This window comes from Canis aureus, chromosome 8 (genome assembly GCF_053574225.1).
Source record: "Canis aureus isolate CA01 chromosome 8, VMU_Caureus_v.1.0, whole genome shotgun sequence".
Lineage (NCBI taxonomy): Eukaryota > Metazoa > Chordata > Mammalia > Carnivora > Canidae > Canis > Canis aureus.
In genome coordinates, this window is record NC_135618.1 from 54,490,262 (window position 1) to 54,507,230 (window position 16,969).

The 16,969-nt window shown below is 44.6% G+C and overlaps 1 protein-coding gene and 1 long non-coding RNA gene across 9 annotated transcripts in view; one reads left to right on the top strand and one right to left on the bottom strand.

Moving 5' to 3' along the window:
• The window catches only part of POLR3E (RNA polymerase III subunit E), a 29,497-nt gene extending 23,587 nt beyond the window's left edge, over positions 1 to 5,910 (top strand). For 5 of the 8 annotated variants that reach the window (XM_077906955.1, XM_077906958.1, XM_077906959.1 and 2 more), the window contains exons 18-21: positions 41 to 567; positions 2,717 to 2,794; positions 4,248 to 4,373; positions 5,107 to 5,910. In XM_077906955.1, the coding sequence (XP_077763081.1) occupies positions 41 to 567; positions 2,717 to 2,794; positions 4,248 to 4,373; positions 5,107 to 5,163 (788 nt within the window). In that variant the 3' untranslated portion in view covers positions 5,164 to 5,910. Of the gene's footprint in view, positions 1 to 40; positions 568 to 1,460; positions 1,943 to 2,059; positions 2,320 to 2,716; positions 2,795 to 4,247; positions 4,374 to 5,106 lie in introns of those variants that run through there. The other 3 variants (XR_013385045.1, XM_077906960.1, XM_077906962.1) reach the window with 3 other exon arrangements.
• On the bottom strand, positions 3,222 to 11,455 carry LOC144319132 (uncharacterized). Its single transcript, XR_013385046.1, has 4 exons — positions 10,697 to 11,455; positions 6,122 to 6,234; positions 5,905 to 5,994; positions 3,222 to 3,833 (listed from the first exon to the last, which is right to left on the bottom strand). It is a non-coding gene; the product is annotated as an uncharacterized LOC144319132 (long non-coding RNA).
• Between the last annotated feature and the right edge of the window lie 5,514 nt (positions 11,456 to 16,969).

Sequence of the window (16,969 nt, forward strand, 5' to 3'; positions counted from 1 at the left end):
TCCTTGTGCCGTCGCTGAGCAGCGCTGCCTCTCCCCGCAGGGCCTGCTGGGCTGCTCTCTGGGGACCAGCGGGTCCAAGTGGCCAAAAGTAAGGCCCAGCAGAACCACGCGCTGCTGGAACGGGAGCTACAGCGGAGGAAGGAGCAGATGCGGGTGTCCGAGGTCCTGCCTGGTGTGCGGATCAAGGAGGAGCCCATGAGTGAGGAGGGAGAGGAAGAGGAAGAACGAGACGCAGAGGAAGACGAGGAGCCCATGGACACCTCTCTCGGTGGCGGCCTCCACAGCAGGCTGGCCAATGGGCTGCCTAGTGGGCGGGCGGCAGGCGGGGACAGCTTCAATGGGCACCCGCCCCCTGGCTGTGCCAGCACCCCCGTGGCCCGGGAACTGAGGGCCTTCGTGGAGGCCACCTTTCAGAGACAGTTTGTGCTCACACTGAGTGAACTCAAGCGCCTCTTCAACCTGCATTTGGCCAGCCTGCCACCTGGTCACACACTGTTCAGTGGCATCTCAGACCGCATGCTGCAGGACACGGTGCTGGCCGCCGGGTGCAAGCAAATACTGGTGCCTGTAAGTAGAGCCTGCGCCCCCAGATGGGCATACACACAAAGCCACCCCTCAGGAGGGCTCCTGGGCAGGCAGCAGCTTTCCTGGCAGAAAGGAAACGAGTTGAGTTACTTTGGAGTGGCCTGGGCCCTGCTTGCTTTGGGGGAACCTGTTGTTTAGAGGCCACATGGGAACTTGGGAGGACCACTGACCTGGGTTTGCATCCTGTGGTGGCTTTGTGTGACCTTGGGCCTCTTAGGCTCCACACCCTCATGTGACGTGGGCAGATGTTGGCTTCGGTGTCCAAGGATGGGGGCCAGGCGCCCCCCCCCCCCCCTCCCCCAGCAGTGCTGGCCCGTTGCTTGAGCTACAGCAGGGCCTTGGTCCACGCAGGATCCTATCCTGCCGGCACCTCTTGTTCCTGTCGGCCTGGCCGCGTTTCAGGCTGAGTGCACTTCTGTCATCACTTGCTCTTTGCAGTTTGCCCGCGTAGAAACCGACTTTGAGAGAAGTGAAATGAGCTTGTATAAAGGTCATACGTCCAGGAAGCGCTGAGCTGAATTGGAGCCTGTAGTGGCTGCAGGGCTGAAATCTTCTGCTTTAACAGAGATGCACTGAGCCTGTCACCAGAGCCCAAGGCTCGTGCCTGGCTTCTGGCAGGCCTCCCGCCCTAGTAGGGCTTAGCTGACCAGCACGGCCAGGCCCGCGGAAGGGGCCTCTTGTCCCGGCAGCAGGAGGGGCCCGGAGTGGAAGAAACACAGGAGCGGGGAGGCTGTTGGACATTTCCCTCAGCTGAGGGTAAAGAGGGCCCAGCCGTGGCTCCAGGAGGTGGTGCTGGTCATTTTCTCCCTGAAGGCTCTGCCAAGGCCTGGCAGCAGATCTGTGTGGTGTGGGGCTATTGACGTTGTCAATCCCAGGTCAGAAGCACCTGCAGTTTCGGGTGATCTGAGGCGACGGCCATCTTTGTGTGCGTGAGACGCAGAAACTAGGACAAGAGGCCCTCAGAGCTTTGCTGCCCGGGCTGCCCCAGGAGATCTGGCCCTTGTGGCAGGGAGCCTCCTTGGTGCGGTTTCCTGTACAAGGTACTAGGGTTTAGGGGCCCTGCCCAATGTGGAGTCACCCTGGCCTACCCAGCAAATGGGTCTAGTTAGCTCCAGGGTCACGTTTCTGAGCTGGGCCAGGCAGGGGAGGGCGCCTGCCCAGGGTTAGCAAAGCCGCCTCGGGCTGCTGAGGGATGTGAAGTGGCCACTCTCAGGCCCCACTGGCCCTGCTCCTTCCTCTTGGTGGGGCTGGTGTCCCCGGGGGATCACCGACCTTTTTGCTTCTCCCATCGACCTCCCTCCCTGTGATCCTGATGTAGGGACTATCTAGGATAGCTCCCCCACCCGCCTCCCCCGAAGGAAGATAAGCCCCAATTCCCCCAATGTGCTTAGCCTCGTTTTTCACACAAGGGTGCTGAGGTCCAGGGAGAGTGAGACTCAGATGTGGGTTTGACCCTAGTTCTGCTCCTTATTAGAGGTGTGACCTGGACCTGAGTAAACTCTGAGCTGGATTCTCCCCCAGAGAGTCGGGGCTGCCACACCCTGCTCCTACCTCCGGTTTTCTGTGATCGAATGAGATTGTACATTTAGCCCCCCTGCGGCTTCCTGTGGCTGGTAGTCGCCGCTGCTGTTGCTTGGATTGTGTCACGGCTGGAAACCACTCTACCGGGTGCCCTGAGCCTGGTCACCCTTTTCTTGGTCCACCTTCGGACGCTGCCAAACCCGCTGGTGTGCTGGGCCCGTACTGACACAGCCCTGGAGGGAAGGGGTGGAAAGGAATCCCCCGGAACAGAGCCTCCTAGGGAGGTGGAGGTATGGGGGAGTATTTCTTAGGACACGTCTGAGGGTTTATGTTTAGGGTAGGGTGACACTGGATGTTGGAGGTGAGCTAATGCCAAGCTAGCAGGAGAAACAAGCTTGATCCCCTCCTTGTCTCGTGCACCTGGGGGCTTCGGGCTGCGGGTGCCCCACTCTGTCCCACTGAAGCCCTAGTGAGTGGGAGGAGCTGGAATTGGAACCCACCGTCGCCCATTGATTCATTCCCTGAATGGGGCTCATGCAGACTGGGAGGGGCGAGGGGCAGGGCAGGTGGACCCCTGTGGTAAAAACACTCACACCTGGGCCTTGGTTAGTTTCCCCCCCAGACTGCTGCATCCCCAGATGAGCAGAAGGTGTTCGCCCTCTGGGAGTCTGGAGACATGAGCGATCAGGTAAGGTGACCTCTCCTGCCATCTCAAGAGCAGGGAGGTGGGGCCGGGCCTCTGAGGAGCCCCAGAGTATAGTAATTTACACCTCAGATTTTCCGTCCACTCCCAGTTTTAAATATTCTGGCTCCATGTCTCTGTGTATTGTTAAAACAGGCTGGATGTGCCAGTGATGTGAGCCAAAACCAGTGGTTCCTGATTGCCAGTCTGGACCAGCTACATTAGAACCCTCTTTTTATTTTTTAAAGATTTTATTTATTTGAAAGAGAGAACAGGAATGGAAAGAGGGAGAAGCAGGCTCTCCCAGTGGGGGAGAGCAGGGGGCCCAGCGTGGGGCTCGATCCCAGGACCCCCGGATCATCACCTGAGCCGAAGGCAGCCACTTAACCGGCTGAGCCACCCTGGTGCCAGAGTCCTTTTTAAAAAGCTATAGACTCAGGATTGACCCTAGAGATTTAATTCAGCTCCCTATGAACAGGATAGGGTCCTAGGTACTTACAGGTTTATAGACCTTCCCTCAGGATTCTCTCTTCCAGCTGGACTCGTGAAGCAGGGATGGCCCACATTTCTCAGGTGGCCTCTGGCAGTAAGAATCTCTTATCAGATCTTAGGTGCTGGCTTTCTAAGAGGAATTGGTCCATTTTGCCTCTTGTCACCCCAGCAGGAAGGGGCTTGAGGGTCCAGCAGACAAAATAGGAGTTAAACCAGCAGCCGTGTCTATATAGTCAGGGACTCTGAGGTCCAGAAATTTTCCTTAAGTCATGAACTTACCTAAACTTTAAGGGTTAAGATTAAACTGCTGAACTGTTTTAGCAGTTTAAAACTCTAGTCTGCCCTCATCCAGGTCCTGTCCCTAAGGTGTGGAGGGGAGGGGGAGCATTCCCCCTCTTGCTTCAGTGGGGCTGATGACGGGGAGGCCAGGATGGAGGGGAAGGCTGGTGCCCTGGGCCTGTGATGGGCCCTGGAGTGAGAGCAGTGCGGCAGCTCTTCCCGGGCCAGCTTCTGTGCTCTTGGCCAGGATAGGTGGCATCTGAGTTTTCTAGTCCTGAAGGAATAGGAAATTCAAAGAATTTGACAATTAAGAGAAAAAAAGTGTGTATTTTTAAAGATATGCAAAACAAAGCTTTTGGCCCTGGCCTGTCTGGATTCTCCGGACTGGGCCCTGTCTTCGTGCAGCTTAGATGGTTAGATGGTGCCTTTCCCACCTCCTAAAGCAGTTATCGCTCCTGTTTATCATGAAACACCATGTCTAAACTGCTTTTCCTCTGCTGGCACTTCCCTGGCTCTTTTCTTCTTGGCATCTCAACAGGACAGGTTGGTCAGATGTATTTATCTTAAAAGAAGTCCTGGGCACACAGACTGCAGTGTGGAGTTAGGTCCATAGCTTTGCATTTCTTGTTTGGGGATGTTTCTCTTTTAGGTGACTGTTTTCCAAAATAACATATTTTTGCTACTAAAGCACCGACAGGTTTTGCTTGAAATCTTTTCCAAAAATTACCGGGTACGCCGGAACATGATCCAGTCGAGGTTGACTCAAGAGTGTGGAGAAGATCTGAGTAAACAGGAGGTGGATAAAGTGCTAAAGGTACACCCACTTTGTGTAACCTGGCCCAGAGGGTTTGGGCCCCCATGTGGGGGGCGCTCAGGAGGAGGTCGGCAGGGTCTTTGTTAAATCTGGCTTCTCCCAGCCCCTCCCCAGCCAGGTGGGTCTCTGCAACCACTGAGGCTGGGTGCTGGTACGGTGGGTGCGGGCAGAAGGAGTGGACTAAGATGTGGACACCGCCTTAAAAAATTGTCTAGTGGGTCATCCTTTGAGGTTCACCGGGCCTCTGTGAGAGTCTCCCCTCCCCTTCTGAATCTCGTAGCACTTGCTTTCAATAGACCCAATTTCTAAAATTTAGTTTAAAAAGGAATATATAATTTATCTAGTATATGAAAGTAAGTATACTACGTGTAATGCTTCTATGAAGTGACTGTGGCACAAATACCATATTTGCAGAAGCACTGGAACACAGAAAGCTGACAATTTCCTAACATCATGATGATCTGAGCCCATGATATAGTGCTGTTAACGAGGCACCTTTGTTCTGGGTCAGCTTCTTGACCTTTGTTTTCTTTAATCTTATGCTTACAAAGCACATTCACTTATGGTTCCCCACTTTTTGGACACCCCTGGGAGGGAGAGATTCTGAGGCCCACAGCCTGTGGTCAGGCAGGTCTTGAGTCACCATCTGTCTTCTAGCCATTAATCCTAAATTGAGTAATGGTGTTCTGTCCAGGATGTAAGGTCTGCCCCTAACACATTTCTCTCTCCATAGGACTGCTGTGTAAGCTATGGGGGCATGTGGTACCTTAAAGGGACAGTACAGTCTTGACAGGAGTCACAAACCACTGACCCAGTGAATCCAAGCCCAATGAAGGACGGCGGAGCCAGCAGAGGTGGAGGCAGTCTTACTGCTTCAGAAGACATGGAGCAAGAGGAACTGACCGTGGCGCGGCTGGGGCATTGTGCTGTCTGGTGGACAGTGGGGATCATCCTCAGCCAGTGGCAGGGTCAGCATAAGTTAGATCGCTCCCAGGAGAGAGGGCAGCCGGGACCTTCTTTACAGTATAATTTGAAATTCCTGATGTATTTTGCTTATTACTTGGTTTCATTCTCATAATAAAGAGAGTGTATACTGACCACAGGCAGGCTGATGAAAATCATGGTTTAATATTTTACTTTTCAAACTTAATGCCAACAAGGTCTAAGTTATGTTTACAAGATGAAGAAAACCTCAAGGTTTTAAATATTTAAAATGCCTAGAAGCTAGTAATTTAGTCTTTGATTACCTATGTGCTAAGACTTCTGCCAGTTTCATTAAACAAACCAAATCGAATTCTTCTTTCACCATTGGGTTTCTGTGGCCACCTTACCTTTTAAAACCACTTTATGTAGCAGTCTCAGCTGTTTACATGAACCCTAGCAAAAAATCAGAATCAAATCCATCTATTAATGTTTGCATAAGGATGCAAACAAAACCAGGTAAGTATGGAACAATGTATAAGTGAGATCATTACACTTTGATGTAAAAATTTATATTTTGTGTATTTTTAAAATAAATACTAACACTGACCTGGCATCATGGTGCTACTGTCGTCTGAGGGTTCCAGGAAGATAGTGGTGTCTATGCTCCCAGAGCCTCGCATGTAGTCCGGGAAGGGAGCTGAGGGAGGAGGGGAGAAGGCAGTACGGTGCAGTCGCATATGTAATTTTTAAGTTTACTAGTAGACACATTGAAATAGTAAAAAGAAACTGTACTGACATTTTTTTACTAAAGAAATGTAAGATACCGTTTTCAAGATGCGGCACTTGATACTTCCGACACTTGCAGTTGGGACCAGCCACAATTTAAACACTCAGTTGGGACATGTAGCTAATGGTGACCTTAGTGGACAGTGCAGCCCTAGAGGATTAGGACAAAAGTCAGAGTAAGCTGGGGTGGGCAAGATGTGAAATTCTGCTACCTGATCTTCCAGGATCTGGTTGGGACACCAGAGCCACTACTACCGGAAGGTTTAGGTGGTGGCCCCACCAACAAAAAGAAAAACATCTAATATTTGGTGGTATAGTATAGGATGGTGGTATATTATGTTCTTGGTACTAATTGTTAGTAAACATGAGCCTGAAAAGAGGAAAAAAAATTCCAAAGTTGGAGAGTATGTCCAGCTATTGTGTGACCCCCTTACAAAGGGGAGACCCCTCATGTTGTACAGCAGAGGCAGTGGACCACAGAGAGGTTATGGGGCTCAGTGGGGAGTCACAGCCTGAAACAGATGAGGAAAGTAAATCAGGAATATAGGAAATTGTTAAAAATGAGGTATAAAAATTAATGTTAAGATAAACCAGCCGATGAAGGAAAATGGCGTAAGCCTTAAAACTGGTTGGAAATAAGATTACAATAGATCAGTTACTAAATAAGAAAAAGCCCACGTATTTTCACGGATGAATGATGATCACATGACAAACAAGAGTTAAACTTGAGCATGTAACGAGCCTCCAGATACTTCTGAAGAATTGATTTAAAACCTGACAAAGCATGATAGGAATTAAAATCGTAAGTAGTAGATTGAAACGGCACATTGAAAAAAAAAATCCTAAAATGTCTTACAAAGTGAGGATCCTGGGGATGGAATAACTATGATCACAGAAATGCAAGGGTGGTATCAGGGCTTCTACCATGCAGCTCATAACATGAATAAGAAATGAGAAGGGAAAAGATCTCCTCTCAGGGGTCGAGACCTACAATTCATTCCAAATATAAGTCCTGAAAAGTGGAATAGATGAATTCTCACTAACCTCGTTAAAACGGTAAAAATTTAACCTGCTGAACCAAACCCTCCACATATTCCTTAGGATTGAGATACATGTTTGCTCAGCATAATTAATATCCTGGGTATACTACTTAGAGAAATTAGACAAAGGATTAAATCAAAATTAAAAATTTACACAAATTAGTTTTTTTTTTTTTTAAGATTTTATTTATTTATTCATGAGAGACAGAGAGAGGCAGAGGGAGAAGCAGGCTCCATGCTGGGAGCCTGACGTGGGACTCGATCTGGGGTCTCCAGGATCATGCCCTGGGCTAAAGGCGGTGCTAAACCACTGAGCCACCCGGGCTGCCCACAAATTAGTTTCCTTCTAACAAGTTAGACAAAAAGGTGTTAAAACTTGTTCGGGGGCGGGCTGGCTTGGTGGAGCATGTGACTCAATCAGGGTTGTGAGTTCAAGCTCCATGTTGAGTGTGGAGATTTTTTTTTCTCCAGTTATGTCAACTAAAAGCAACTCAACCATTCAACAAAACAGCTGGAGTCAGTATCTTTCCTATAAGTAACTATAGTTACAAAATAATGGGTGCCTGGGTGGCTCAGTTGGTTAAGCATCTGCCTTCATTAGGCTCAGGTCATGATCTCAGGGTCCTGGGACAGAGCCCCACATCAAGCTCCCTGCTCAGTGGGGAGTCTGCTTCTCCCTCTCTGACCCTCCTCCCTGCTTGTGTGTGCACTCTCAAATAAATAAAATCTTTAAATACACACACACACAACAAGAGAGGTGCCTGGCTGGCTCAGCTGGAAGAGCATTCAACTCTTGATCTCAGGGTTATGAGTTCAAGCCCTATGGTGGGTATAGAGATTACTTAAATAAAACATATATACATACATGCACACACGTTTATGTTTTAACAGAAGAAAAGACCTTATAACATCCAGGAGGTGAACCTTCTAAAATCTGTAGACCTAAGTGATAAAAGTTTGGAAACTGAGACACAGACCACTAGAACAAATGGGAAGGCATAAACCCATGTTTTTGGACCAAAGTCTGTCACAGTCTATACTTAATTTAACCATTTTTTAAAAAAAGATTATTCATTCATGAGAGACAGAGAGAGAGAGAGAGAGGCAGAGACACAGGCAGGAGGAGAAGCAGGCTCCATGCAGGTAGCCTGATGTGGGACTCGATCCTGGGACTCCAGGATCACGCACTGGGCCAAAGGCAGGCACTAAACTGCTGAGTCACCCAGGGATCCCCAGTTTAATCAATTTTTAAATTTGATCTCAATAACCATTTCCCACCAAGAATCAGACAAGCTAACTTTAAAGTTCATATCGGGGGAAAAAACACGCCAAAAAAACGGGGGAAATTCTGAAGGAGCAATAATGGGAGCAATATTCCCTTAATAGGAAAATTTCAAGCTAAACAGTAAGTAATTGCCACAGGTGCATGAGAACCAGATCTTAGAAACAGGTTCAAATTCATGTAGAAATTTAGTACTGATTCAGGTGATTTTTTAAAGATTTTATTTATTTATTTATTCATGAGAGAGAGGCAGAGACCCAGGCAGAGGAAGAAGCAGGCTCCATGCAGGGAGCCCGATGTGGGACTCGATCCTGGAGTCCCTGGGCTGAAGGCAGGCGCTAAACCGCTGAGCCACCCAGGGATCCCTGATTCAGGTGATTTCAAGTGATGGGGAATAGATGAAGTTTAGGAAGATTCTAGAAAGATGGTGGTGTGAGAATACCAGAAATCTCTCCTGCTCTAGGACACTAATTGCACAAGCAGAATTTGTCTGATGTAACCATTTTAGAACTGTACAGAACCTAAAGGCTTATAACTTCCAGGAAGAACAGGACCGTCAGTTGCCAGCAATTTTGGTTAACTTTGGCTCCTAGCAGAGTAGCAACAACCCCACCACTAGCCATATTCACAGAGCAGTTTGCAACAGCTTGCAGGAACCTGGGTGGCCAAAAAGATTCTGTTCAAATATCAGGAATCTGCACGGATTACTGCTTCTGGCCAGAGATGCAGAAGTGGGCAGCCACTGTTGCACACACCTGCCCCCTTCACTGCAAGTCTCTCCAGCTGAGGCTCAAGTGACTGCCAAGGTATTCAAAGGACTGGCATCCTCCCCACAACCTCCCCTTCATTTTTCACTTTTCTCCCTTTGGGGAGCCAGACATTGAAAACTAGGATATTCAAAATATGATCACATATACAGAGAAGACTAGAAAGTGACCATGCATGCCCAGAGAAAGTCTCAAAAGACCTGAGAAAACCTTAACCTTATGCCTCAGGCTGATCCTCAGCACAGACACAGCCTGCAACAATCTAAGGAACAAAACCAATAACCAAAACCAGCAAAACCTGGGAAAGGATCAGACTGACTCCCAGAGTTACTATATGATCAAATTAAAATGTCTGGTGTTCAAAAAATCACAAGGCATACAAAACCAGGAAAATATAGGGCATGGCAAGGAAAAAAATAAATCAACAGAAACTGTCCCTGAAAGACCTAATGGCAGATACAGTAGACCAAGACTTTAAGACAAATGTGTTTTAAAGACATGAAAAGGGGATCCCTGGGTGGCGCAGCGGTTTAGCGCCTGCCTTTGGCCCAGGGCGCGATCCTGGAGACTCGGGATCGAATCCCACGTCGGGCTCCCGGTGCATGGAGCCTGCTTCTCCCTCTGCCTGTGTCTCTGCCTCTCTCTCTCTCTCTCTGTGACTATCATAAATAAATTAAAAAAAAAATAAGACATGAAAAGAACTAGAGGATGTAGATAAAGAAAATGATGTGTGAGTAAAATGGAAATGACAGACTTAAAGAGCAAACCAAAATAATTCTGGAGCTGAAAAGCACAGCAATGGAAGTGAAAAATACGCTAGAGGGATTCAAAGGCAGATTTGAGCAAGCAGAAGAAAGAATGAGCAAACTTGAAGGTAAGATGATGGAAATTCTAGAGAAACAAAGAAACACAACACGAAAGTGAGCAAAACCTAAGGGACCTGTGTGACGCCATAAGAAGACCAATATACACACGTGGGAGTCCCAGCAGGAGAGAGAAAGGGGCAGAGAATACATGAAGAAATAATGGCTGAAAACTGCTCAAACTTGATGAAAAGGCATGAAGACAAACATTCAAGCAGCTCCGTAACTCCAAGATAATCTCAGACCCACTGAGAGACATTATAATTAAACTTTCAAAAGCCAAAGAGAATCCTGAAAAGCCGCAGAAGAGCAAATCCTCATACACAGGGGATCCTCAATAAGATAATCAAAAGATTTTTTTTAAAGATTTATTTATTTATTTATGATAGACATAGAGAGAGAGAAGCAGAGACACAAGAGGAGGGAGAAGCAGGCTCCATGCTGGGAGCCCGATGTGGGACTTGATCCCGGGACTCCAGGATCGTGCCCTGGGCCAAAGGCAGGCGCTAAACTGCCGAGCCACCCAGGGATCCCCAATCAAAAGATTTCTCATTTAAAACATTACAGGCCAGAACACAGTGGGCCAATAGATACAAACTGCTTTGAAAACGGTAACAACAAAAACTGTCAACCAAGAACCTTATTATCCAGTAAAACTGACCTTCAAAAGTGAAGAAGTTAGGACATTCCCAGGTAACAAAAACTGAGGGAGTTCATGACCATTAGATGTGTCCTGCAACAGGAAACAAAAGGGCACTAGATATTAACCAGAAGCCCTATTGAGAAACAAAAATTTCAATAAAGGCAAATAAATGTATGGACAATTATAAAAGCCAGTATAACTATAACAATGGTTTGTAATAGTACTTTTTGTTTTCTACATGATTTAAGAGACTAATGCATCTGGGACTGCCTGGCTGCCTCAGTCAATAGAGCATGTGACTCTTGATCTTGGGGTTGTGAGTTCAGGCCCCACATTGGGCATAGAGCTTACTTTAAAAAGAAACAAACACACACATTTAAAGAAAACTTATCAGTGTAAAAGTAGTATTACTGCAACTTTGATTTGTTTTGTTTTTTAAATATTTTATTTATTTATTTACTTTAGAGAATGAGCGAGTGAGAGCACCAGTGTTGGGGGTAGAGGGACAAAGGGAGAGGGAGAGAGAGAATCCTTCAAGATGAGCACAGAGCCCAGCACTGGGCTCAGTCTCATGACCCTGAGATCATGAACCCAGCTAAAATCAAGAGTCTGGTGCTGAACTGACTGAGCTACGCAGGTGCCTCCTGCAACTTTGATTTGTAACTTCAAATCTGATCTTCTATATAACTTAAAAGACCAGTGCATTAAAAAAATATATAAGTTTATGTTTTTGGGTACAGTTATATACCCATAAAGAGGTAGCTTTATTTTTTTTTTAATTTTTATTTATTTATGATAGTCACACAGAGAGAGAGAGAGAGGCAGAGACACAGGCAGAGGAAGAAGCAGGCTCCATGCACCGGGAGCCCGACGTGGGATTCGATCCCGAGTCTCCAGGATCGCGCCCTGGGCCAAAGGCAGGCGCCAAACCGCTGCGCCACCCAGGGATCCCAAGAGGTAGCTTTGTGATAACAATAACCAAAAGGGGTGGGGATGGAACAGGTTGTTTTTATTTTGTTTCTTGTTATTGAAGTTAAGCTAAAGTATAAATTCAAATTACTGTTTTAACTCTAGGATGTTAAATGTAATCCCCATGCTAACCATGAAGAAAATAGCTGTAGGATATACACAAAAGAAAATGAGAAAGGAGTTTTAAACATCTCATTACAAAAAAAAAAATCAAACATAAAAGACGGCAAGAATACAGGAAATGGAGGACAAAAAAAGCTATGAGGCATACAGAGAACAAATAGCACAATGAGAGAATTTCCTCCTTATTAAAATTACTTTAAATGTAAATGGCTTAAACTCTCCAATCAAAAGACAGAGATTGGCAAACTAAATAAAACACATGATCCAACATGGATGGACTAAGAGGGTATTATGCTAAGTGAAATAAGCTAGAGAAAGACAAATATCATGATTTCACTCATATGTAGAATTTAAGAAACAAACAAATCAGACTAAAATACAGAAAACAAATTGGTGATTGCCAGAGGGGAGGGGGGCAGGAATGGTGAAATAGGTAATAGGGATTAAGAGTACACTTACCTTGAGCACTAAGCAATGTATAGAACTGCTGAATCATTATATTGTACATTGGAAACTAACACTCTGTTAATTATACTTCAATTTAAAACCCACACAAGGGGATCCCTGGTTGGCTCAGAGGTTTAGTGCCTGACTTTGGCCCAGGGTGTGATCCTGGAGTCCCAGATCGAGTCCTGTGTCAGGCTTCCTGCATGGAGCCTGTTTCTCCCTCTGCCTGTGTCTCTGCCTCTCTCTCTGTCTCTCATGAATAAATAAAAAATATTTATAATATTTATAATATTTAAATATATAAAATAAAATAAAATAAAATAAAATACACACAAATGAGGCAGTTGGGTGGCTCAGTGGTTGAGCATCTGCCTTCAGCTCAGGGTATGGTCCCAGGGTCCTGGGATTGAGTCCTGCTTCAGGCTCCCTGCAGGGAGCCTGCTTTTCCCTCTGCCTGTGTCTCTGCCTCTCTGTGTGTCTCTCATGAATAAATAAATAAAATTGTAAAACACACAAAATCCAACTAGATGCTGTCTACAAGAGACTCCGTTGAGATCCAATGACACAAACCAGTTGAAATTGAAAGGAAGGAAAAAAGATATTCCAGGGAAATTAGGAGATTTTAATACCCCATTCACAATAATAGAACAACCAGACAGAAGAGGACTAAGGAAACAGGATTTAACACAGTAAGCCAACTAAATCTAGCAGACATATAAAGAACACTTTACACAACACAATACACATTCTTTTCAAGTGTGTATAGGCCATTTTTTTTTAAAGATTTTATTTATTTATTCTTGAGAGAGAGAGAAAGGCAGAGACACAGGCAGAGGGAGAAGCAGGCTCCCTGTAGGGAGCCCAACATGGGACTTGATCCTGGGTCTCCAGGATTATGCCCTGGGCTGAAGGCAGTGCCAAACCACTGAGCCACCCAGGCTGCTCTGTATGGGACACTTTTAAGGAGAGACCATAGGCCACAAATTTTCAACAGATCTTAAGATATCATACAAAATATCTTCCTTGACCACAATAGGATATATTTAGAAATCATAACAAAAAATAGGAAAATTCACCAAATTGCAAACAATATAGTTTTAAACTACCAATGGATCAACTTAGAAAATACTTAGAGATGAATGAAAATGGAAATACAACATCCCAAAACTTATGGAACACAGCAAAAGTAGTGCTAATGGGGAAACTTAGTGTTATAAATGCTTACCTTATACAAAAAAGAAGGACATGTGTCTGGCTCAGTTGGTAGAGCATGTGACTCTTGATCTTGGGGTTGTGTGTTTGAACCCTATGTTGGGTATCAAGATTACTTTTTAAAAAATCTTTAAAAAAACAATAAAGATATTAAATCTACAACCTGATTTTACAACTAAAGAAACTTTAGGGGATCCCTGGGTGGCGCAGCGGTTTGGCGCCTGCCTTTGGCCCGGGGCACGATCCTGGAGACCCCGGATCGAGTCCCACGTCAAGCTCCTGGTGCATGGAGCCTGCTTCTCTGTCTGTGTCTCTGCCTCTCTCTCTCTCTCTCTCTTTCTGTGACTATCATAAATAAAAAATTTTAAAAAATGAATAGCAACATGTTTAAAAAAATTTATCAACACACTATGCCACGTCAACAGAATGAAGAAAAAAACACAACACATGATCATCTCAAATGATGCAGAGAAAGCATATGGCAAAATACTACGTTTTTTCATGGTTAAACAAACAAACAAACAGGGGCAGCCCCGGTGGCGCAGCGGTTTATCGCCGCCTGCAGCCCAGGGTATGATCCTGGAGACCCTGGATCGAGTCCCGCGACGGGCTCTCAGCATGGAGCCTGCTTCTCCCTCTGCCTGTGTCTCTGCCTCTCTCTCTCTCTCTCTCTGTCTCTATGAATAAATAATCTTTAAAAAAGAAAACACTCAATGAACTAGGAAAATAACTACTTCAACATAATAAAAGCCATGTATGAAAAACCCACAGTGAACATCATACTCAATATTGAAAGAATGGAAGCATTTACCGAAAGTTCAGGAACAAGGCAAAGATGCCTGCTTTAACCACTTCCAATTTAACAGTATTGAGTTCTAGCCAGGGGGATCCCTGGGTGGCTCAGCGGTTTAGTGCCTGTCTTTGGCCCAGGGTGCGATCCTGGAGTCCCAGGATCGAGTCCCGCAACAGGCTCCCTGCATGGAGCCTGCTTCTCCTTCCTCCTGTGTCTCTGCCTCTCTCTCTCTCATGAAAAAATAAATAAATCTTTAAAAAAAGGAGTTCTAGCCAAAGCAATTAGGCAAGAAAAATAAATAAAAAGTTACTCAGATTAGGAAGGAAGAAGTAAAATTTTCTACTTGCAGAGGCACCTAGGTGGCTCAGTCTGTTAAGATGACTCTAGATTTCTGCGCAGATCATCTCAGGGTCATGAGATTGAGGTGCATCAGGCTCCCTGCGTGCTCAGTAGGGAGTCTGCTTCCTTCTCTCTCTCTCTCTCTCTCTCTCTCTCTCCTTACCCCATCCTTTTCTTCTCTTGTTCTGTCTCTCCAAAATAAATCTTATAAAAATTTTATTTGCAGATGATATATGTATAAAATTCTATAGATTCCACCAAAAAACCTGTCAGAATAAATGAATTCAGCGGAGTAGTTGAATACAAAGTCAACACTCCACAATTAGTTGCATTTCTATACACTACTAACAATGAACAGCCCAAAAAGGAAATTAAAAGCCAATTCCTTTTAAAATGGCACCAAAAGAATGAAATATTTATTTATTTATTTTTAGTTTATTAATTAGGCTCTACACCCAACGTAGGGCTTGAACTCACAACTCTGAGATCAAGTCATGCTCCTCTGACTGAGCCAGCCAGGCACCTTGAAATACCTTGTAATTAATTCAACCAAAGAGGTGAAAGATTCATACAATGAAAATAAAACATTGCTTAAAGAAATTAAGACAAAGTGGAAATACATTTCATGTTCATGGATTAGAAGGGTTAATATTGTTAAAATGTCAATATTACACAGTGATCTACAAATTTGATGCAATCTCTAAATCCCAATGACAGTTTTAGCAGACATGATAAAATTATCCCAAAATTCATATGGAAACTCAAGGGACACCAAATAGCCAAAACAATCTTGGAGAAAAAAAAACCATAACTGGAGGAATCATACTTCCTGATTTCAATACTTACTACAAAGCTACTGTAATCAAAACAGTGTGGTACTGGCATAACAAGAGACACACAGACCAAAGGAATACAGAGAACCCAGAAACAAACCTCACATATATGGTCAAATGATTTTTGATAAGGGTTCCAAGACCATTAATGGAGAAAGAACAACCTATTCAGCAAATGGTGCTAGGAAAACGGTATGTACATGCTAAAGAATGAAGTTGGACCCTTCAGCAACACTATTTTGTTTTATAATACTGGGTTCAGCAATGATCTCTTGGCATGACACCAAAGGCACAGGTAACAAAAGAAAAAACAGATTAACTGGACTTCATGACAATTTAAAAGCCTTATATATCAAAAGACAATCTCAACAGAGTAAAAAGGCGAGGCACCTGGGTGGTTCAGTCAGTTAGGCATCTGCCTTCAGTTCAGGTCATGGTCCCAGGGTCTTGGGATCGAGTCCTGCATTGGGCTCCCTGATCAGTGGGGAAACTTCTCTCCCTCTGCCAACTCCCCCTGCCTGTGCTTGCTCTTTCCCTCCCTCTCCCTCTGTGTCAAATACATAAAAATCATCAAAAAAAAAAAAAAAAAAAGGTAAAAAGGCAAACCCCTAGAACATTTAAATGTAAAATTTTTGTAAATTATCTGATAACGGATTAATACCCAGAATGAATATACATGTAACTCAAGAGAAAAAACAAATTCAAACATTGGCAAAGGATTTGAACATTTATCCAAGAAAGATATACAAATGGCCAAGCACATTGAAAGTTGTGTCACTGATCAGAGAAGTGCAAATCAAAACTGTTAAGATACCACTTCCTTTAGAGTGGCTACTATCAAAAAATCACAAAGTACATTTTGGCAAGGATGTGGAGAAACTAGAACCAATGTGTACTGTGGTAGGCATGTAAAACGGTACAGCCACTGTGGAAAACCGTATGATGAAGTTTCCTCAAAACATAAAAACAGAATTACCATTTGATCTAGTAATTCCTCTTCTGAGTATATATTCAAAGAACTGAAAGCAGGATCTCAAAGGCATATTTGTACACACATTCATAGCAGTGTTAGTCACAATAGGTAAAACATGTAAACAACCCAAATGTCCACTGATGGGTGGATAAACAAAAAGTGGCATATACACATAGAATAATATTCAGCCTTAAAAAGGAAACCCAATATGCTACGACATGGATGAAATTTGAGGTAATTATGCTCAGTGAAATAAGCCAATCACAAAAAGACAGATTCTACTTCTGTGAGGTACTTAGTCAAAATCATAAAGACAGAAAAGTTTAAAGGTAGTTGCCGCAAACTGGGGGGAAGGGAGAATGAGAAGTTAAAGGGGCCAAGTTTCATGGTTACAAATGAAGAGAGTCATGGGGATGAATGACTGAGATAGTTGCACAAGAATGTGAATTTACTTAATAACACTTTATACTTAAAAAATGGTTAAGATGATAAGTGTCATGTGTATTTTTACAATAAAAGAAAAAAAATGAACTTAAGGTGGATCAAACACCTGTCCAGCACAAAAAAGTATTGAAAAACTAATATAACCACAAAAAATTTTG